At 40.8% G+C, this 23,139-nt stretch overlaps 1 protein-coding gene across 1 annotated transcript; it reads right to left on the bottom strand.

The window, feature by feature from the left end:
- Positions 1–40: 40 nt before the first annotated feature.
- On the bottom strand, positions 41–22,359 carry c6 (complement component 6). The gene is made up of 18 exons (XM_039780128.1): positions 22,097–22,359; positions 20,513–20,685; positions 19,234–19,393; positions 17,720–17,864; positions 17,289–17,430; positions 16,736–16,874; positions 15,163–15,372; positions 13,830–14,073; positions 12,592–12,714; positions 12,305–12,471; positions 11,973–12,198; positions 9,958–10,126; positions 9,527–9,638; positions 8,430–8,562; positions 8,067–8,261; positions 6,148–6,235; positions 2,438–2,682; positions 41–1,416 (listed from the first exon to the last, which is right to left on the bottom strand). Exons 2-18 carry the CDS (start codon positions 20,656–20,658, stop codon positions 1,235–1,237), a joined length of 2,826 nt encoding a protein of 941 aa, XP_039636062.1. The 5' UTR covers positions 20,659–20,685; positions 22,097–22,359; the 3' UTR covers positions 41–1,234.
- Between the last annotated feature and the right edge of the window lie 780 nt (positions 22,360–23,139).

The raw sequence follows: 23,139 nt of genomic DNA, 5'->3' as shown, positions 1-23,139 counted from the left end.
TCAAAAAAAAAAGCATTAAAGGACAGCACATTACTTAAACAACCTTAGTTTAGTCTGGGTCTTGAGTATCTAGATATCTCCTGGTCACATTCCTAAGCATGTATGGTTAGAAAAATATTCTGAGGTGGCAAATAGTACATTTAAATTGAATGGTTAGCAAAAGGGGCACTGAAAATCTCCGTAAGAAATAAAAAAAAAAAACAGACAATGTTAGGAATTTATGATTCTATTGATACATGTGAAGCATGTGTTAATATTCCACTGTGCATGTAATTAAACCTAACTGTATTTCTGTATCACTGAGTGATCAGAGCTGTGCTGGGGAAAACAATTTTCCAAACATTGTTGGCCCTCTTTGGTATTGTTGTCTGTGACCTCTGAGAAGTGATAAAACTTTCATTTCCATTTTTTTTTTTTTTTTTATCTTTCTTTACACATCAACAGTCTATCTACAAAGCTTTAAAAATCCCAACATTATGTTTTTAAAGACATCTGTGCTTTCACATGTTACTCTGTTTCTTAGGGGTGCATGCACAAACTGTCAACAATTCTAAGAAATATGTGAAACCCACTTTCTCCCCAAATAACATCACATACGGTAGACCAACCATAGGTATAGATTTACTGCAAATCCAACATATGTGGCACTATAACTGTTATTCCTATTGTAATCCTATCTCAGGGTGGTTTTATTGCAAATAGTTCAAGGTTTGGTGATGCTTTCACACATGTCAATGTCAATATGTAATGATATTTTTGCTCCAGATCACCAATATATTAACCAAATTACACAAATGTGGTATTTACCCCACATTTCCTGTACCAAATTTGGTGCAAATCTGACATTAGGTGGCAGTATGATAAATTTGGTTGTCAGATACAGTATTGTCATAACAAATTTGCAAAAAAATCCGATGATGCCCTTTTCAAGAAAATTATATGTACTGTACCAGGTATTTTCAGAAAATAGCCTCTGAAAGTTCACTAGATGAACTGCGGCCCACCCAAGCTAAACGTGCATCCTAAAACACTAGCTAAACAGTTTGAGTCCAATTTAGACTTAGAGATAAGTTGCCCACGGGTTCTTGGACCCAAGTATACCTGCCTGCCAGTCTAGTTTTCTTTTATAAATGTAATGTTTTTAAAGAAAAACATGCAATATGTGCTAATGACTATAATGTGTTAGATGAATTCAGAGGTTGAGTGCAACGGCACAGAAAAACATTTTGAAGGATCATGTGGACTCACAGACGCCTTCATTGAGAATCTCAAACTGGTAGCTGGCACATTTGAGGGCGGCCATAGAACAAAGGTTCAAGCTGCGAGTCCTCTGGGCTTGGGTCAGCTTCACACAGAACATGTGCTCGTCAACCTTGGGGCAGTTCCGAGCAACTACGCACTCACACTTCTTAGACGCTGAGGACAGACATGAGGAAAATAATTAGATATAATACAAGTCTTAAAGGTCCCATGATATGGTGCTCTTTGGATGCTTTTATATAGACCTTAGTGGTCCCCTAATACTGTATCTGAAGTCTCTTTTATAGAGGCCTTAGTGGTCCCCTAATACTGTATCTGAAGTCTCTTTTATATAGACCTTAGTGGTCCCCTAATACTGTATCTGAAGTCTCTTTTATATAGACCTTAGTGGTCCCCTAATACTGTATCTGAAGTCTCTTTCCCGAAATTCATCCCTTAGTGCAGAATTACAGCCACTAGAGCCAGTCCCTCAATGAGCTTTCCTTAGTATGTGCCATTTCTGTGTCTGTAACTATTGAGGAGGAGAGGAGGGGGCAAGGTGGAGGTGGGGGTGTGGCATTTCCCCTCAGTCCCTCTGACTGGACCGGCAAATCAATGCAGCCAGCCCCAAGTTCTATTACTGGGGAAATATCGCCATTCAGTCTGTGAACTTTAATAAAAATAAGGTTTCAAGATTAGTTACCAGTATACTGTTTATGCCAAATTCCTACACTTCCTATGTTATGAAACTTAAACAGTAACATCAGACAATTTGTTGCCTCTTTTTTGGTAGCAGTCTTCCTCAACATTTGTTGTGTTCTGGTTTCAGATTGATGAAGACAGTTGGAGAACAATTAGATACCAAACAGGGTGTAGGCTCTACAGGTTCTTTATTTCTTTTCTTTGGCAACTTTCATGTTTTTCCCAAATGATGTATAGATTTTTAGGCAATCTATTATCAAATGGATGGAAAAAGAGTGCATATAGCTGCTGTAAATAGAGCATGACTCCGGACAAGCCTTAGGTTTGGGCTGAGACCGGAATGTTTCCAATGTCTGGCTCCACCCCTGGCTTTTTCCATGATTTAGATAGTATGGTTAAACTTGAGGTCTGCTTAAACTCTTTTTGAATCCAACCATGAACGGAATGTAAAAAAAAAAATTTATATATAAAACGGTTTCATGTCAGACAAACTCACCAGAGCAGGTCTCCCATTCATAACACGTGTTGAGATCACAGCGCTGCTGAACAGAGCTCTTAGAGGACATGTTGGCTCTGAACACGGCCCACTCCAGTTTGGCCAAATCAGCCGCGTCACACGCGCCTTCGTTAACAAAGAAGAGCGGATCACCATGGCAACGACCAGCATGGAAGGAGCACAGGGACATTGGCACGGTGACACCGATGTCCAAGTTCAGGATGCAGAGACTCTCTGGTTGTGAACTGCACGTACACGCCAACACACACACACACACACACACACACACACACACAGTCAGATGCTGGTAAAGAATAATGTATTACACTTAGCTTTCACATTTTAATTTCCTCATATATGTGAGAGTCAGTGCCCAATGAGGTGTCCGTTATCAGGAATTAATGGATGACTTAATTACCTGATGATAGTGGACACCTCGAAGGGCATTAACCCACGTATACCATGCTTTTTTTGCCAAAGAACATTATTTTAGGATCATTAATTTATTTTTTGGTGTGTTTTTTGCAAAATCTATTTTTTTCAAGCAATAACTCTGTTTCCCTGATTACACTCAATGGTTTGGCTAATACCTGGAACAATCATTCACATCACACCCGTCGCTATGGGCGGGCCATAGGGGGCCAGGCCCGCCCCCAAAAATGCTTGTGCCCCCCCCACTTGAGGTACAGACCTCTTTAAAAAATTACTTTAATTTTATATTATCATAGTTGCTAATTTTGTGTTGCATTAATGTTGCATTCATTATCATTAAAACTTTAAAAATATAAATAAACAATGGTGTGATTTTTGTTTGATTGATGGGAATCTACACTGCAACAGCCTATCACGGCCTTATTAAAAAGAAAGTTAGGCTACGACGTGACGTAGCCTACGTCAGTGTAGCCGCTCAACAGTTACCGCACATTTTTGAAAGCTGGATGAGTTATGGATATCCGTAAGTGGTTGAAAAGCCCACCAACATTCTCCTCTGCCAAATTGGATACGACACCGACGCCTCCTGATGTTGTCGTTGGAGAAGGAGCCCCTGGACGACAGTCTGAGCCTGATGCTAGTAGCTCCGTGGAGCCCGACCCTGGGCCTGGCAGGACCTGCAGGTCAAGTGCAACTGCGACTGGGGCAGCATATGGGGGTCACAACTAACTGTTGAATCAGGGGGTGTGACGGACAAACCCAAACAGGTTGTGTTGAGGAAATATCCAGTCAAAATGTTTGGTTAAAAAAAACTAACTAAAAACGCTACTCGGTGGAAAAGGACTCCGCATTTTGTTATGCCTGCAGGAAATTCACATCTGTATCATCGGACGCGACCTTCTTCATTAAGGGGTTTAAGATTTACAGACAAGGGCTTAAATAAGCATGCAGCTTCAAATGACAGGAGGGACTGGAGAGAGGACATGCTGCCTCCACTCAAAGTACCGGTAGGTTCAAAGTCTCTGTGCGTGTGTGTGTGTGTGTGTGTGTGTGTGTGCGTGCGTGCGTGCGTGTCTCATGGCACATGCATAGCAATGCATATCCTGTTGACTGCTTTAAAATGCAATGTTTGAGAGATGCTTCTGGTGTTACATCTAATATGTTGTATAGTCAAGTGTTTTATGGATATTCATAACATTGCTTCTATGTAATGTGTTGTAGGCTATATAGGCTACCTGGTCATATTGCTGTTGGTTATGTTTAACGTGATGATTACGTGCGAATAGTATAACAAGAGTATATGATTATTATAAATATACGTACTGTACCCTAATAATAATTGTGCCCTCCCATGTATTTCATATGCCCCCCTTAAGACTGAGGTCTGGCGACGGGTCTGATTCACATCCCATGACATTCCTTTCCAATGGAAACATTCACTGCTCCAGTAAATAGGATGGACCTTAGATACGATGTGGTGACGCTTGGCAACAGGAGATATTTCTAGTCCGCTCAGCTCAGAACCCTTTGGCTCAGCTAAGTTACAAGCCAGAAAGCTAACGTTATGCTAGCAAGATTCAAAGTCAATTACATTGCTTACGGTTGATAAACAAATACAATTTGACAGTATGTTTAAGAACAAGACAAGCTCGCTATCAAGCCATGCCCCTGTCACCAGATCACAGGATGGGATGTGTGATAATCGCTAAATTTGAAACAAAGTTCAGAGGGGCAGTGTAACTTAGTTCTTTTAGCTTGTGTATTAGCGCCATCCTGGGGTGTCCAGAGGATGAGGCACTAAAGGACTACACTCAATTTGTAAGTAAGATATTTAGATTATTATTATTACTAAATCGACGCTGTCGCCCGCGACAAGAGAAATACATACTTTATATGTCTTATTTAATATCTCCAGATCAATAGGTGTAGAGACTTACTTTTTTTTTTGTTTAGAAGCAGAAAAAAATGCGCGTTTCAACGAGGTGCTCTGACAACTTTTGGCCATAGAAGCTTATTTAATTCATCATGGAATTACAGTGTCTTTGTAACATAAATAAATAATCATGAAGCCAAAAATTAACTTGCGTATGTTCCGTTTGCATCGCGACCTTTGGACCCATTGTCTCATCGTAGCTATAGCAGTTTGCTGACAGCTAGCCCTTTCTAGATTGTCCTTCGGTGTCTTCATAGCCCTTCGAGTAGTTTAGTAATCCGGCCGGGAAGTCAGTGACTCTTTGCAGACTTAGCACAATAATTCCAGAGCGATAATTCCATGATTGAACTGCTAGTTACTGTATTTAGTCATCTTTTTGTACCAAAAACCGATGTAATCACGTTAGCCGGGTTCCATCTTTGATTGGGGTGTTTTGACTGACAGCTGGCTCGACCGATCACATCAAGTCATTTGGGGGATCGAGTTTGCTCGAGTTTGCTGTAAGAGAGGCCTTACAGGGGGGCCTTATTTACTGTGTCTGTGTGTGTGCGTGTAGACTGCACAATGAAGCCTGGAGGCTGAAATGAGTGTGATTTGGCCTACTGATGTCAAATAGCAGACAAATAATGCATTAGAGATGACATTCCTAATCTTTTTAGATAAAAGCGTATGGACTTTGCTGGGGGGAAAAAAACTTAATAGTTTTATATTTTTGTTAGTTACAGAGTGTATTTTTGTTTCACTTGGGAGAACAATTTTGAAAAGCCAAAACGTTTAGTCATTATTGTTCCCTGTGTGATTTCAATACATTTCTGTGAGATTTCAATTCTGTTAAGTCTTTTTATTTTGTCTCTATAGTCATATGATTATACGACTATAGAGACACATAAATCGTTAACAATGTATACATTCATGTGACATCCCTGCAGCATACATGTCCTGATAGCCCAGGTTCTCCTGAAAGAGATGATGTATATAACTTGAATGTGCATAACTGGACAAACGGCTTAGACCTTGACAGGGTTAAAACGGTAGAGGGAGAGTTTCACCGGAATCACGTTTGTACTTAGTAGGTGTCCAATATCACTTTTTAATGGACACCCTGCAGCCAATCAGTATTAAGTATTCACCCAAACCATGGTATAATCAATAACATTTGACAGATAGTTGTTTCAACACCCACAATTGTTTGATTTCATAAATCATATCTACCACAATGGATTAAATGCAATTGAAAGTGCTTCTCATAAGACTAACTTCAAATAACTAATAAAAACAATGACATGCTCATAAGATATGAAGAAAAAGAAGAAAAAAAACAGTAAAATAGTTTAGAAAAACTTACAGGCAGCTCTCCCGTTGAATACAGACACATTTAGAGCCCTGTCGTTTCTCTCCTTGACCGCACTGACTCTCAGGAACAAACGGTACCTCTACACACAGGACATGCACAGAAACAACAAGAGACATCTTTTTCATTTCTTGCATACAGTTTTTTTTTATTTATATATATATATAAAACATAAGTGGTCTCATCCACGTTGTGGGGGACAGTCCTGGATGTATTCCAATAGAAAAGCTGAGGGAAGCGGCTGCACTTTATCATAAGTGTGGAACCAGATGTGTATGGCATTTACCAAACCAACCAGTTAGTCCTCATCCTTGAAGCAAAAACACTGTCTCAACAAACACTGATGACAAAGCATGAATCTCACCTTTTTCTTGCACCTTTTAGACTGTGAAATAGGCTCATTGCTGCACCCTGTGGCTGATTGAAAAAAAGAAAATACCCACTACAGTTGGCGTGTCACTAGTCTGGCTCAGCGGATGTACAGTGCTGGGTAAAGCCTGACATGATGCCCCTCCTTTCCACTATCTCTGCTAACTATTTAGCAAAGGCACTGTTGCTGCATCTGGGGCTTAGCGCCGCCCAGAACAATTGTGATTGGTTTAAAGAATTACAAACAAGCCAGAGAGGTTTTTTTTCCCCCTATCCAAGAATAGATTCAGTGGTGTTGCCAGACTTTACTACAGCACTGACACAGCACTATGGAAATAGATCTAGCAATGCAAGACTAGTGCTCATCAACTGTAAATGCAGTGGGGGGCTTCTGCTGTTCAGCCACAGGGGGCAGTAATGAGCCCATTATGACATGGCTCACCAGAATGAGACGAAGAAGATGCCACACTAGAACATTTTGAAGGATAAGATTTAGATTAAGTGTTTTCAAACTATATATATTTAGCTTTTAAAAGAAAAAAGACTTCAAGGATGAGGACTTAAGCTGCCGGTGTGTTTCAGAAACCCCCTCCTCCCACACCTTTCCAACATCAGAATAGTTTGTCGGACCGATTGTTTGACTTTCTCAAATGGAAGTTCCGACATTCACACCAACTTTACACCGTGACTAGTCTATATCAAAGACCTTTCAATTACAGGATTGTTCCGTTGCGCCCTTATTTTCTGCCTTATTCTCTCCATCACACACTCAACCAATTTCAATTCCAGAGCTCGCCTCCCTACGTACACATGTTCCACCAAAACAAGTTCCTTCCAGAGGCTATTATGCAGAGGCACCGTTATTGCGTCTGCCGCTTAGCGCCGCCAAAGATGATTGTGATTGGTTTAAAGAAATGCCAATAAACCAGAGCATGTTTTTTTTTTCCTATCCACGAATGTTGTGTGGACTAGCCAGAACTTCCTCCGCAGCGCTGTGGAGGAAGGTCTGGCAATGCGAGACTACACCTTGACTGGTCAGCTGTGTGAAGGTGAGAAAGAAGAAAGAAGTGTTTGAACCTCTCTCTAGCTGTCTTTCCTTATTCTATACACAGCTTTCTGTCACTTCGTGTGAACAACTGAATGTAACACTATGACTTCCAGGAGAAACGGGTGTATTGACGGGACTTCGATAGCGCGGATCCATCGCTCGATCTACTGAGCAGACTCTGGCTCCAAAATTACAAGATGGCAGTGCCCGTACCTGGGATATTTTGGCTTCACTTTTGTACAATAGGACGAAGTGGACTAAAACAACTTTTGAACGTACACATATGTTCCACCAAAACAAATTTCTTCCCGAGGCTATTTTGCAGAGGCGCCGTTGCTCTGTGCGGAGCTTAGCGCCTATCCCGGAATGTTGTGTGGACTAGCCAGACCTTCCTCCTCAGCGCTGTGGAGACTAACTCGACTGTGACACGCCTGCATTAAAAGTAGTGGATGTGGAAGTTTTACCTAATTTCTCATGAATAGGTCATCTACTGTACCATCAGTGCAGCGTAGATCAGCCGGTAATGGAGGCTGCCAGGTGGAACCGCCGCTGCATTTGTAGAAGGCTCCCGGCAGCGGCCGCAGGTCCGGATCGTTACAGCTCAAACGCACGGATTCCCCCACCCTGTACTCGACTTTGCTGGGAAACAGCATCATGCCATCAGGGATCTCAGGAGGAAGGCACACGTTCCCTAAAAAACCCCAAAAGAAATCAGATTTTAATCTCACGTAGATATCAGGTGCAGAAATATATTTGTGTTTATAGAGAATGGCGTTAAAAGAATTTGCAGAGACGTGGTTACAGAATTACCAGAGTTCTCGGATCACTGTTCACTTGCCTGGTGAGAAAACAAACTTACTGGTGCATTTTCCTGTTGGTTGACTCCACGTTCCATCAGGAAGACAGTTGATATACTGAAAACCCTCCAGGTCAAATCCAGTGTAGCACTGGAAGTCATCGTTCTCACCAAAGTTATAATACTGCTTTGCTTTCTGTCAGAGGAGGAAGTCCATGAATACCAGTTAGGAACAAGAGGGATCGTTCATTCATTTCATTTATTATACAGGAAAATTTAAAAGCAACAATTAAGTTACAGTAAACGGGCCTGGCTCAGTTTAAAAACTGGTTTCCAGCAGGTTCCTGTTCTGCAGCAACATAGAACATTGAACACAATTTCGGCACATTTATACAGGACATTATCATGGACTAGACAGATACAAACAAATAAAACATTAAATACGGTTAAACAAGACTAAAAACAATACATGAACAATCAATGTGAGTATTGTATGACTATCAAGAAGAAACAGTTTATATGACTTTTTAAAATATGTGATGGATGATAATGTTCGTATGTGATGGGGAATGTCATTCCAAATTTTGGAGTAAAGGGATACAAATATAAACCCTCCTTGGCATCTTTCTTTAGTTTTCATAATACTACGTTATACTCCCTCCCTCTTCTAGAACTCTACCTTTTTCCATTTGTTCCTTCCTTTCCTTCTTCTGCACAGTATATACTAGTATTACATAATAATAACTGACATATTTCTGATACAGTAAGTGATAATTCATAATTGAGAGATACAAAGTGATACTTCATCATTTTCAGATACATATTGTTATTTTTGGTTGATTGTTGTTTTTGACTTACTGAGGCATAATGAAGAGATCATAATTTAGTTGTTTTTTTTATATGTTATGAGATGTGGAGTCTGGAAGGTGACACCACCACCACACAGGAGTTGTGAGTTGGACTTCATTTCATTTTTAGGTGTCACGCTGCTTTAATTTCTTTAAATTAATGGGGCTATGCAACAATTTAGTATTGAACTTCAATGAGTTTTTAAATTGCATAATTTTTTTTAAAATATTTTGTATTAAATGGAGAAATCTCTGTTTCTCGATTGCTGTACATATCAATCACTAACGGCAGGCTAGAGGCTTAGTGTTTACCCTGAGGAAGCTGTTGGCGGGACTCTGTGGCCTCAGGCAGCCCTGCACACCAGGAGGCAGCTCGTCCTGCCAGCCTATAGTGAAGTCGTCGTCATTGTCGCAAGTCTCCTGTCTGGACACAAAAACATGAGCCAGAATATACAGTAAATCCAAAGTTAAATACCTGTATGAAGACAAAATACAACCTACACATTTTTGTAAATTTGAGCTTAAATGTCTGTAACAGCAACAGTGGTTGCAATACCAGCATAAAGAGGAGAATATAAAAAAAATTCATGAGGAAAAACAATGTTTTAATTTGATCATCATGAGTTAAATGACTTTCTTAATGGGATGTTGGGCTTTCAGATTGCTGTGAAGGCATGACAAGTGTCTAAAACTGGACATTTCATGACTGTTTGAAGACGTTTAAAGCAAACAGTTCGTCCTACGTTTGAAAGATGGAGATGTGACATGGATTCTCATGTCTCTCAGGACCCTTGCAGGGTTGGCCTCCTCTGAGGGGGGCAGGGTTATTACATTTCCTCGTCCGATGTCTTTTCATTGAGGCTCCACAGCCACTCCATGGTCCCCAGCAGCTCCAGTAACCATCTACCGCCTCTGTGGATATTACATGCCAAACCACATTTGCAGGGTGAACACAACCAATCCTGGTTAGAATCACTACTGTACTGTAGTATGGAATTACATCTTAGGTTAAAAGTCTAGCATTGCTAGCATATAGCACATACAGGTTGCAGGTTGTGTGTAAGTCTTCACATCCTACAGTACAAAAGTGTTGGAATATATTTCAACCAGTAGTGGAGCTACTAATTTGAATTTTATCCTAAAGGGAAATACTTGAAGGTAGGTCATGGGGTTTTAATGATTCATCGTCTAGGAAGCATGAGTTATTCGTAAAATTCTTTACAATCAGCTTGATAAAGTTTGATTTCAGGTCAGGAGTTAAAATATATAATTAATAATATGGACACAGCAAATTAAAGATATCTTGCTCTGAACCGAAGTATTGGGCAAACACATGGACGGACAAACCAACATTGCCAACCTAGGCCATAACAAAAGTGGGGAAATTACTAGAATTGTTGGGGCTTTGTAAATTATAGAGTGTGGTCTATACCAGTGGTTCCCAACCTTTTTTCCTTGGCGCCCCCCCTACTTATGTCTTAGAAAAGCTGAGCCCCCCCGAAACCGAAGTTGAGGTAACTCTCGAGAGAGCCTTACTTTCTTTTTTGATACAGAGGAGTCATCAGCACTTTTCCGTTTCTCCGACATGTTTCATTCATAAAATAGTGATGAAAAACGAGGATGATAGAAGGTAGCAGCTGACCTGATGACAGCAAGGGTCACAGGTTAAGAGGTTTGGCCTACTAAGTAGCCTGCCTACAATTTTAAGCGAGAACAAAAATATATAGTTTTAATACAGACTTTTGTATACATTATATATTCTAGTGTATTATTAAAATTTGTTTAACACATGCAAATATATACTTTTTTTTTACCTCAAACCAGATAAGTTTAGGTTTGGGTTTGCGCATCCCCTATCTGGAAAGTGTCTCGAGATAACTCTCGTTATGATGTGATACTATAAATAAAATTGAATTGAATTGAAAAGTGCATAGGCAGGTGTTGATGGGTGCAATGTACAAAATTATCCATGAAATGTGCCAAGGCTGGTGCACCGAAAGCAACACTGACATGGTAAACTGGTTTGTTGCTCATTAGAGTTGTAAAGTTGAAGGAGTTATTTCAGGCACCCCTGGTTCTGCAGTAAAAGTCCTTATCTGTGTAGGCAATAGTCGTGACTGACAGTGGTATCACTCAGGCTTGAATAGACATAAAACTCTCCAGATTGAATCCTCAGTAGAAAAGATGAACAACCTCATCAGAAGTGTCTGGTTCTTTGACAAAAGTACAAGCCTGTGGACGTAAAAACTGAAATAGAGATGTCAACTACAACTCCCAATGTTCAGTAAGAAAGATCTAATCACAAAGATTAAAATGTAGTTTGATACAATCTGTGCCATCAATGGGCAGAAGCATGGCTCTATGGATAGCAATGGTCTGTCGGACTGATCGGTCTTTTGAGTCCACTAGATTGTTCCAGAGGGAAATGTCTTCACAACTTCTGGCTGGATTGCCATTCAATATGATAAGAGAAATACATGGCCCCCCTCTGGATGAATGAACATGTATTAGGAGGTTACTTTTCCTTTGCCTTTCATCTAGCACCATCATCAGGCCAAAATATCACCTTTGTCCAATACTTTGGTTTATGAAAAATACCTGCAACACTAATGCCATTCCCATCAGATGTACTTTGTTTTTAGTGCTAATTAGCAAATGTTAGCAAATGCTAACACGCTAAACTTAGATGGTGAACATGGTAAAGATTTCTTATTCATCACTCTTTGTTCTCACGACTTAAGCAGCAGTCCTGCTGTACCTGAAGTGAAGTCGGGAGCTCGTCTCTCACAGTTAGTGCCAAATGTGCCAGTTTGGCAAACACACTTGCACTCTGTGCCGGAGAGAACGGGCCTGGCGTTGTTGGGGCAGGGAGCGCACTTGCAGCTATCAAACTCGTCCAGGTACTGCAGCAGGGCCTTCCTCAGGTGTCTCCTCTTTGTGACAGCACATGGGATTCCCTGAACCAGATCTATGATGGAGAGGACCTAGACCCACACAAACTATACATCAGCTTTTTGTAAACTTATCTCTTTGATTTATTTTTTTAATTTTCTTCAATATTGAAGTCATTTCATCGGTGTTTGATTTAACCTGGGATTCGACCACAGCAGGGTTCTCGAGAACAGACTTGGCCCAGTTCTTGTAAGATGTTCGGTCCGGAGCGGGGCCCTGCCTCTCCCAGGCCAGAGCTGCTGCCTCTCGGACTCGACCTCCTTTCACCATGGAGAAAGATTTTTCTGCTGACTGAACGTACGAGCCTGGATCAAAGAAATGTATAGGGAATGAACATGATGTAAATAGCATCTTTTCACAGTCAGTAAGCCATGAACAGTGTTGGAATAAAGAATGTGTGCTTCCTGGCAGATTTAGTAACAAACCTTCATATTTCTGAGTCATCCTGTTGTTGTGGCATCGGGTTGCACTGCTGTGTTCTGTGTAGAGGATGATGGTCCAGGTGGTCTCTCTGCTAAGGCAGCCCATGGTGTGCTCTTCTGTTTGACCTGTTTGAGAGCAAGAGTGTAGAGCAACACGACACAGAAACAAAGGAACTGACAAAAAAACATTATGTGGCACTATATATTTAAATTGAACAGGTAAACTACATTGTCCTCTAGTTCTGTCTATTCAACGACACTCATTTGGGGTTTCTTGCGCTTCAACAATTTCTATCCAAACCTCTAAAGAAAGAATTATCTGTGAACAAGATAAGGGACATTTAGTCCCATCTGTTACTGATCTCCTCTCTCTTTCCATCTGTGTCCATTCATGTCCCAAGAAATGCTTGTTACGAACTTTTCTCTGGGGAGCTTATTCCCCGGAGTCCTTATGTTTTCTCGCCTCGCAGTTTTCCTTAGACTGGGGTGGCACATAAATTGAAGGTTGGAGCTGCCGCCATGGTCTTGCTCGACACCCCGCAACGCCCCCGCCCCCCTGAACTGCTACAACTATTATTTATAGTCATAGTTCCACTATCTTTATGTATTGTTACTATAAGTGCCACTGTTCATCATTCCAACTGCTATAACTATTATGAATCACATTTCTCTATATCTGTATATCTGTATCAGTGTCTGTGTCCAAACCGGCAGTGACGGATGCCGCCCACAAAGAGCCTGGGTCTGTCCGAGGTTTCTGCCTAAAAGGAAGTTTTTCCTCGCCCCTGTTGCACCAGATGCTTGCTTGTGGGAAATTGTTGGGTCTTTGTAAATTATAGTGTGGTCTAGACCTACTCTATCTGTAAAGTGTCTTGAGATAACTCTTATTATCATTTTATACTATAAATACAATTGAACTGAATTACCTCCATACTCTTGTGGAAATGTTAAACATAGATTTTGCCCTTTAATTTACCTTTAATACAAAATATGTACGTATTAACAGGTAAAAAAGTATTGTATTATATGGAGTTGTTGATAGGGAACATTATAATTGTACCTGACCTTTTCCAAAATGTACTCAGACTATAACATCAGAAGACATTAGTACGGCTTACGTCAGAAAAAATAAATGTTGTTTTAACATCTACGCAGCATCAAAAAGCAGACATTTGGGTTACCATTGCAGCCCAGGGTGTCATTCTACATTTTGACCACCCCACCTGGCTGTGCTGTTGTACCTGAACTGGTGAGCTCTTCTCGGCTGTACTGATACAACAGGTCATAGTGGCCCCCTAGTTTCCCTGCGCTGTAGTAGTGCGTCCCAAAGCGCTGGAAGATGTCCCTGTAGAGGGGGTAGTTGTATTCCAGAGGAAGAGCTTGAAGGAACTGGAGGAAAGGCTGTGCCAGGACAAGGTCCCTCGGGTCCCTCACCTTGAACGTGGATATGGGCAGAACCTGGTGCACCCGGAAAAACTTGGAGTCCTACGCCAGCAAAGATAGGAAATTACATGAATGAAAAAGGAGCGTATAGCTGCAACCGGTAAGGTGTGTGCATGTGAAAAGGCATTGCATTGCCAGACCTATCTCCACAGCACCATGTCAGTGCTGGAGTATAGTCTGGAAAACCCCTCTGGCTTGTTTGTATTTCTTTAAACCAATCACAACCGCCCTGGGCGGCGCTAAGCCCCGGCGTCAACAACAACGCCCTTGCAAAATAGATAGTGGAGATAACAAGAAGGGTGGGGACATCTGGTGCATCTCCCTTTAGCCCAGCAATGTGTATCCATTGAGCCACCCTAGGGTAAAGGTTTGGCAAGTAGTGGTCGTGGTTAGGGTAGTCTATATCCACGACGTTCCACTTCCGGGATTGCTCCGATGCCGCCTGAAATTCCTCCAGGTCTCTCTTTTCGGCCGGTTGTCCGTAACCTTCTCGTTTCTTTGTGTTGGAATTTTAAACTTGGGTCGATTTATAAGGACTATGGTTAACTGCTCATCAGATCTCTGCAGGGTAAATTGAGACAGCTAGCTAGACTATCTGTCGTATCGGATTTTTCTGTTGCACGACCAAAACAACCTTTAACGTATACATGTTCCACCAAAACAAGTTCCTTCCCAAAGCTATTTTGCAGAGGCACCGATGCTCCGCCGGCCATGACAATTGTAATTGGTTCAAAGAAATGCCAATAATGCAATTTTCTCTCCCATCCCGGAATGCCATGTGGACTAGCCAGACCTTCCTATGCGGTGCTGTGGAGGAAGGCAATGTGAGACAATGGTTAGGGTAAGTCTCCAGGAAATGAAGGTAAGGATGGGGGATTTATTGATCTAGTTAACTTTTCAACAAACATCTCCCATCCATGTGTGTGTGTGTGTGTGTGTGTGTGTGTGTACGCTCTTGTACCAATGGTGTTGTGGGGACCATATTTCAGACCTTCTGAGAAAGGACATTTTGTAAAATGTGTCTGATCCTTTATATTAGGGGATATAAGGGATAAGGGAATGCATTACGTGAATGAAGCTCCTCACAAGTATCTTACTACAAATGTGTGTATTGGTGTTTGAGTCACTCACCGTTTTCTTTGAAGCTTCAAAAGCTTCCTTGTTAGTGCTGCTACTCGACATAGAACTCCCAGTGAAGAAAAACAGTGGGAGAAAAATAATGGGGATGAAAAGGCCATCTTGACCTCGTTGGCTAATTTCAGATGAGCTGGATGTCTTTAAATTGATAGGTTCGGTGTGCAGCGGGTGGGGCTCATTGTTGAAGTCCTCCAGCTCGCCAACCTTTACAATCACAACAGTTAATCAAGGTCAATAACAGTAAGAACAGTAACAGCAAAGCCAAAGCTGAAAAGTTCTCTGCAAAACACTGATGAACATTTTTTCATATTATTAGATTGAATGCTCTATGTGCAGGATGTGAAGATGTTTGACCAAAGCTGCTCATAGTGTTCAAAAATATAGTACAGCAGATAGTGATAAGAAGACCAGTTTAATCCTTTTGGTTTACCTACAAAGCTGAGCTGGGAGATGTGTGTGAGCGTCGAGTTATCTGTATTCCACAAGCTCTCTTAGCTTTTTTGCCTAATAAATAAACAATTCTGTTACAGTACATGCCACAATCATATAAACACAAGCAAAATAATAAACCCAATGGAAGTGTGCTAAATGTTCTCAGGGTCAGGGCATGACAATAACTTTTTGAGGCAGTTTTCCTTTGGCGTGTCAACATATAAATAGTTCTATTTGTTAAGTTTTAAATTTTTTTATTACAGCGGCTATATGTAAGGTTTTGACCTTAAATCATTGCCATAATTATTTAGATTAGAATAATTACATTTAAGATGAGGCAATTAAGAGTATGTTTCGTCATTTGAGCTGACTTTACCTCTAAAAAATTTGAAATCTGAAATTTGACATGGACATGCAGATCGAGTTAACTCGTTACTCTTTAAAGAGTCGTTCAAAATGAATGATTTGTTTATGAAACTCAGATCAGCATTCAGCAATGCTGACAGAAAATGTTGCAATAGTTTCCACTAGGATTGTCTGATTTTCCTACAAACAAAAAACTTATTGCCATCTCGTTTCACTATATCCAACATTGTTCATGTGCGCTTATTCCTGTTTGGGAGTGAAGGTTATTAAGGTTTCCCAACAATTGAAGTAATAAGCTAATTTAGGAGTTGTTATTTCCGGTGCTCTGAATGAAAAAAGAAAAGTTACTCCCTTTCACATTATCAAAGTAGTTTACAAAATGTTTTTGTCACGGTGTTTCTGGCAATCTCTGATTGGTTGGTTGTTTCTCCAATCACGGAAAGATTGTACAACACAGCACTGAATGGAACAGCTAGCTAGTGTGAGCATAAACATATGGGTGCATATGTGTAATTATATATATTTATTTAAATGTTTTATAGGGCCAGACTTAATATGTTTTAAGCTGATCTAATTTCTGCTTTTTATTAAGTTGTTTAACTGTGAGCATAAATTCTAACTAAAAATCTAACACACAGCTTTCAGACTTACAGTATTTTATTTTAAACCACTGAACAAATCTGAGATGTGGGCGGTGATTCACAAGTCTGGAACCAGGCTACCTTTACTTAATTGCTTCATAATTAATTGTTACAAATAATAATACAACCTTAATTTCAAAGCTCTCAAAGTTATGAGGGATTCGGTGGTAGAGCGTCGTGCTCCGAGGCCTCTTGATGTTGCAACTTCCTCCCATAAACATGTTGTCCAATACCGCTCCCCTTGGCTCCTCTGCTAGAGCATCAAACCTTCAAACACAAATCACTGAAAAGTCAGAACCCATTGGCGTTTCATGTGCAATAAGCACTATAGCTCCTTTAAGTTGGATATGTCAATCGGTTTTTACATTATAACAAAACTCTTCTCAAAACACACTAACTCAAACACCATCTCACGTTTCAACAAATGGTCGACCTCGATGTGTGCAACACACCTGTGGCAATTAGTCCACACTTTAGCACTTTCGTGGTACTAATTAAAAGTGTAGTTATGTCTTTGTATCAGATCATACATATACATACATGTCATCAAATTTAACTCAACAAAGTGCAGGACTTACTTATAAAAATGTTTTTAACAGGAGAAACGTGCCAGAAGAAAGTAATTTATGAAAACAGCAGGAAGATGTAAACTCAGAAAGGAACTTTTGAACTTTAGCTTACCCATTTCCCACCAGGTCAGCCCCGGGGGCCACTCTCTTCTCCACTGGACACACAATTTTAAAGTGGCCACAGTCTTTTTCGTCAGAGTTATCTCCGCAGTCGTTCTGCCTGTTGCATGTCAGCGTCGAGTTGATGCAGCGTCCTGCAGCAGAAAAGATGTTTGTAGAAGATAAAATGTTGACATACGTCTTTCTGTGTGTGTGTGTGTGTGTGTGTGTGTGTGTGTGTGTGTGTGTGTGTGTGTGTGTGTTGTGACAGCAGATTACAGATAATAGAAGTCCTGTGACTTAAAAAATGTTGATTTGATTCCTTAAATTATCTGGAAAAAAATAGTGAACAAGAAAATGTAAATACCAACGTCACCTAGGGGATGTGACGCTGTTTTTTCTTTTTCTTATTTCACACACCAGTCATGTAAAAACACTACTTACCATTTTCACACTTGAAGTCGTCTCTGCAGTCGATGGGTGGTAACTGGCACTCTGTGGCGGGGTAACAGGGCCTCTCCTCCGTCAGCTCCGGGCTGCAGGCCGATCCACCAAACTGGGACGGCCTCTGGACAGACCGCGTCCGTAACTGTGGCGACAACATGTGAGACAGACTGATCAAGATTTATTTGATTAAAGACCCTGTAAATCTCAATTTTTAAACAATCACCGACTTATTTATCAAAATTGATCACTATTAAAAAAATAATTTAGTGTTTAGAAGGGTTGCATACATAATACACGTCCTCAGTATTGTTTCTGAGAGTGTTCTACAGTCACAGACAAATGATACATCATGGATTGTTTAAAGTGCTCATATTATGCTCATTTTCAGGTTCATAATTGTATTTCGAGGTTATATCAGAATAGGTTTACATTATTTAATTTTCAAATAACACCATATTTTTGTTGTACTGCACATTGCTGCAGCTCCGCTTTTCACCCTGTGTGTTGAGCTCTCAGTTTTAGTTACAGAGTGAGACATCTCATTTCTGTTCCATCTTTGTTGGGAGTCGCACATGCTCAGTAGCTAGGTAAGGACTACTAGCCAGTCAGAAGCAGAGTATGAGGGCGTGCCACGCTAGCAGCTAGGCGAGCATTATGACGTGTGTTACAAAGTGATGCACGTTCGTCACTTTGTAACAGTGTTTTCTGTTGGAGATGGTAATTCCCGTTGGGGTGGACTTTGGGCTTTTTGACTTTCTAAACCTATAATGTGCACAAAAAATATATATAACACAATAAAGGAAAGGGAAAAAGCCAAAAAGCATGAATGAATAGAATGAATGGGCCTAGTGCAATTTTTAAATAGCATCATATACTATTAATGTAATCTTTTTTTGTATATTCCAATAACTCCCAACAAAGCTTCATTGAATTTAACTGAATTAAGACAGAGAGAGTCCAGGGCTAATGCATCTCGACCCCTGGTTGTTTTCGTCATCAAATTTACCCATATGTAATATGGTAGTAATTAGTAGTATTTAGATGTACTATATTATTCTAAACTCGCAGGAAATTATACAATACATGTATCAATGGATATTAATCAAAGCAAGACTTTGGAATGACACTGCCAATGGAACCTCAAAGCGAAATATTAAGCTCCATTCCCTGAATGAAGTCAGTGAAATATGATCTAAAGCTCCTAAAGCTAGAAAGTGGACATTTGAGCTTAGATTATTTATTTATTTTACATGTAAGGCAAAGCGTTTTACTGCAGATGAAATACTATTTGTTTTTGTGTTCTAAGATCTTCCTCGAGCCGTCTCGCCAAAAATTTAAAGTTTTCAAGCTGTGAGCAGCTCCTTCATTTCTGCATTGGGCACTCATACTTCATTTAGTCAATTCACTTTTTCCGGTCTGAAAAGGAAAAAGTCTGTAAGCATAGAGATAAGACACAGCCATGACAGGGAATAATATTTCAGGGCTTTTGCAGTGTGATGTGTGTTCCTTGCCTGTTTCTTGGCGCAGGGCGAGCAGTCGGACCAAGGCCCATACTCTGTCAGCAGGCAGTTGATGGGACAGGCCTGCTCGTTACAAGCTCTTCTGTCATGTTCCTCACACAGCTGACGGCAGCTGCTCTTCCAGAAGTATTCATCAAGATAATTAAAAGCCCTGTGAAAAAAAGTATGAAAATCACTTTTACATGCAGCAGCTGTTGCCGTCATCCGCATTAGCTTTGTTGTATTTCACAATAACTGAAAACAGCAGAGGAAAGAAATTGCTTTGGCTCTATTTCACAACAGTTTCAATTTGTGTGCGTGTCTCACCTACGTCAGTGTGTCTCACCTTTATCAAAGTGTCTCACCTTTATCAGCGGGTCTCACCTTTATTACTGTCTCATCTTCGTCAGCGTGTCTCACCTGCATCAGTGTGTTTCACCTTTGTCAGTGTGTCTTACCGGCGTCAGTGTGTCTCATCTTCATCAGTCTTACCTGCGTCAGCGTGTCTCACCTGCGCCAGTGTGTCTCACCTATGTCAGTGTGTCTCACTACGTCAGTGTGTCTCACCCCCTGCATCAGTGTGGCCTGCGTCAGTGTGTCTCACCTACATCAGTGTGTCTCACTACGTCACCGTGTCTCACTATGTCAGTGTGTCTCACCTGCATCAGTGTGTCTCACCCCCTGCATCAGTGTGTCCTGCGTCAGCGTGTCTCACCTGCATCAGTGTGTCTCACCTACGTCAGTGTGTCTCACTACGTCAGTGTGTTTCACCTGCGTCAGTGTGTCTCACCTGCGTCAGTGTGTCTCACTACGTCAGTGTGTTTCACCTGCATCAGTATGTTTCACCTACGTCAGTGTGTTTCACCTACGTCAGTGTCTCACCTGCGTCAGTGTGTTTCACCTACGTCAGTGTGTCTCACCTGCGTCAGTGTGTCTCACTTGCGTCAGTGTGTCTCCACTACGTCAGTGTGTCTCACCTGCGTCAGTGTGTCTCACCTGCGTCAGTGTGTTTCACCTACGTCAGTGTCTCACCTGCGTCAGTGTGTCTCACCTGCGTCAGTGTGTCTCACTACATCAGTGTGTCTCACCTGCGTCAGTGTGTCTCACCTACGTCAGTGTCTCACCTGCGTCAGTGTGTTTCACCTACGTCAGTGTGTCTCACCTGCGTCAGTGTGTCTCACCTGCGCAGTGTGTCTCACTATGTCAGCGTGTCTCACTACGTCAGCGTGTCTCACCTGCGTCAGTGTGTCTCACTACGTCAGCGTGTCTCATCTGAGCCAGTGTGTCTCACCTCTGCCTGTGCTGTGTCCCGTGGTTGCAGGTCTGGGAGCAGGCGGACCAGGATCCCCAGGGGTAGCGGTCACAGAAACAGGCCTGGCCAGCTGATATCCAGCTGAGCAGCTGTAGCAGCAGGACCAACCAGCTGGAAGGAGCCATCAGAGAACTTCAAACTGCTTTCACCTCCTCTGAAAGGAATTTGATGGCCAGAATCAACGACTGACTTCTTTTATCCAGTAAGTTAAATACATTCTGACCCTTAACCTACTCTGAACTAAACTTTCTTTTTTATATGAAGTATCCTAGTCTCGGGGCGTCCGGGTAGCTCACCTGGTTGAGCGTGCGCCCCATATACTAAGGCTCAGTCCTTACCACAGTGGCCCGGGTTTGAGTCCGACCCGCGGCCCTTTGCTGCATGTCATCCGCCCTCTGTCCCCCCCCTTTCCTGTCTTAACTTTATCAAATAAAGGGTTAGGATTTGAAAAAAATAATCTTAAAACTTAAAAAAAAAATCTACTTTCTCCCACAATTGAAACCTAGAGATATTTGGCTGCAAGTAATACAAACATTGCTGACATCATTATCCAGTGAGCATCAAGACAAAATCCAAGGCACCAGTCTTTAAAAAAAAAAAAAAGGTTAAATGCCCTTGGATTGTTTTTTTGATGCTCACAGAAAATAAAATGATTACATTGATTACATTTTAACATCCTAACAAACTCAACATGTGAACACAGGGATTATACTCAGGACATTCATTAATTGAAACCCTACACTCAAATACTATACTCTATGAAGGGCAGTACAGAATACTGCAGCACCTTCAGTATTTGCTACACCCCTTAAAATGTTTTTTCTTTTTCTTTTTAAACATATTTAAATGATTCATTAAACTCAGTTTCCAAAGTTTTGTATGCAATACTACATGTTTTACATAAATACTAAACATATATCTGACTGCATTTTAGGCAAGGCAAGGTAAGTTCTAGTTTTAGCACATTTCATTAATGGAATAATTCAGTGTTTTACATAACGCATAAAAAGGCATTTAAGAAAAAAAAAAAAGAATAAATAAATGAAATAGTACAACGAAGGGTCACGGTGCAATCGATTACATTTTATGTTAATGCTGTTTTTATGTCTGCCACATTTTCTTTTCTAAAGTTCAGTCAACATGCATGAAAAAGCAGTGTTACCACACTGCACATAGCTTTACATATCTGTCTATATGGTTCATTCAGTACATCCATATTTATTCTATTTTTCTTATTATATATTCTGTTAATACACTGCATATATCTATACTATTCTTACTACTAGTATAATGTCACTGCTACTACATTGCACATATCTGTACATGTTGTTCATACATTGATCATATTACATAGCCATATCTATTCTGCTCTTATAACACTGCAATATATTTCTTGTCCTGCCTATGCACCACCTGTCTATACTTTGTATATCGCTTTTTTTTTGCACTTCTGGTTGGACCCAAACTGCATTTCGCTGTCTTTATATTTGTACACTGCACAATGACAATAGAGTTGAATCTATTCTGATCTAAACATGCATAAAAAAGCTAAATCTGACTCACCACATGTACTGACGTCCTCTTCAGCAGATAGGAATGCGTACAGTTCTAGCTTCTGTGTATTTGTGCAGTTAAGAGTCCTCTCGCTGAGTTGACTCTGCACTGCAGGCAGAGCCGAGTCTGACTGGAGCTATGTAGCCGCAATGTAAAACCTCCCTCTGGGTTTTCTCATGGGAATCCAGTAGTTTTTTTTTGTACTTACATTGCTCAATCGGTGTGCGAAAACAACTACTTTTTGTAGTAATCTGAAAAAATAAATAATCAGAAGATAGTGTTGTCCTTTGGGTCCCGGTGACCCAAAGGACAAAACAAGGGTTAATACAGCATCTTAGTGCTCGTTTGTACAGCATTTTGGTCAGCTTTAACTGTGTTTAAATGTGTTCTAGAAATAAACTTTACTTACTTACTTTACAAGAAACAGGGTTTAGAAAGCAATTCTCAACAAAGTAAACGGAAGTACATAATCCTTGTGTTGTCCTTCGGGTCCCAGTGACCCGAAGGACAACACAAGGGATAGCAGCACTTCTTACACAACTCTTTTGTCCCACCTTGTTACGGGAAGTAAAGAGCTCTGGAGTTTCCCGGCTACAGAGATGTAAACCAGATGTTTTGTGTTTGAGACTTGACAGTTAGAGACTGACGGGGGGGTGGGGGGAGAACACTTATTTTCTTTCCACATTCTCTTTAGCTCTCCAAGTATTTGCACAATCTGGCACTTAAGAATCATTTCCCAATTTGAGACCAATAAAGTACAAATATCTATCTATCTATCTATCTGCACTGGTACTCTCAATGTTTTTTTATATGAGATTGCACAGGTTTACTTTAATTTAATATCAACATTCCAGTTGTAGAGTTACAAATGTTTGTATCCAGCCATGTTCTTCTGAAGCACAATCTGTGCTTTGGACATGTTTTCTTATTAATGAATGAATGGCTGAGAGGTATGTTTGTTCTCTAGAGTACATTCTTTGCATTCTGCAACACGTTCTATATCACTTTGTGTTGTATATATATTTCCCTTTTTCTGTTTAGAAGACAACTGA

This window comes from Perca fluviatilis, chromosome 17 (assembly GCF_010015445.1).
Source record: "Perca fluviatilis chromosome 17, GENO_Pfluv_1.0, whole genome shotgun sequence".
Taxonomy (NCBI): domain Eukaryota; kingdom Metazoa; phylum Chordata; class Actinopteri; order Perciformes; family Percidae; genus Perca; species Perca fluviatilis.
This window is presented reverse-complemented; position numbering and strand designations above follow the sequence as displayed.

Bases quoted from the DNA above. Each gene is read 5' to 3' on its own strand.
- c6 (XM_039780128.1), bottom strand. From the start codon at position 20,658: ATGGCTCCTTCCAGCTGGTTGGTCCTGCTGCTACAGCTGCTCAGCTGG. The intron at 17,431-17,719 runs GTAAGTAGTGTT...TTTCTGCTGCAG, and splicing joins CGACTTCAAGTGTGAAAATG to GACGCTGCATCAACTCGACG. The intron at 6,236-8,066 runs GTACAGTAGATG...TCCTGTGTGTAG, and splicing joins TGATCTACGCTGCACTGATG to AGGTACCGTTTGTTCCTGAG.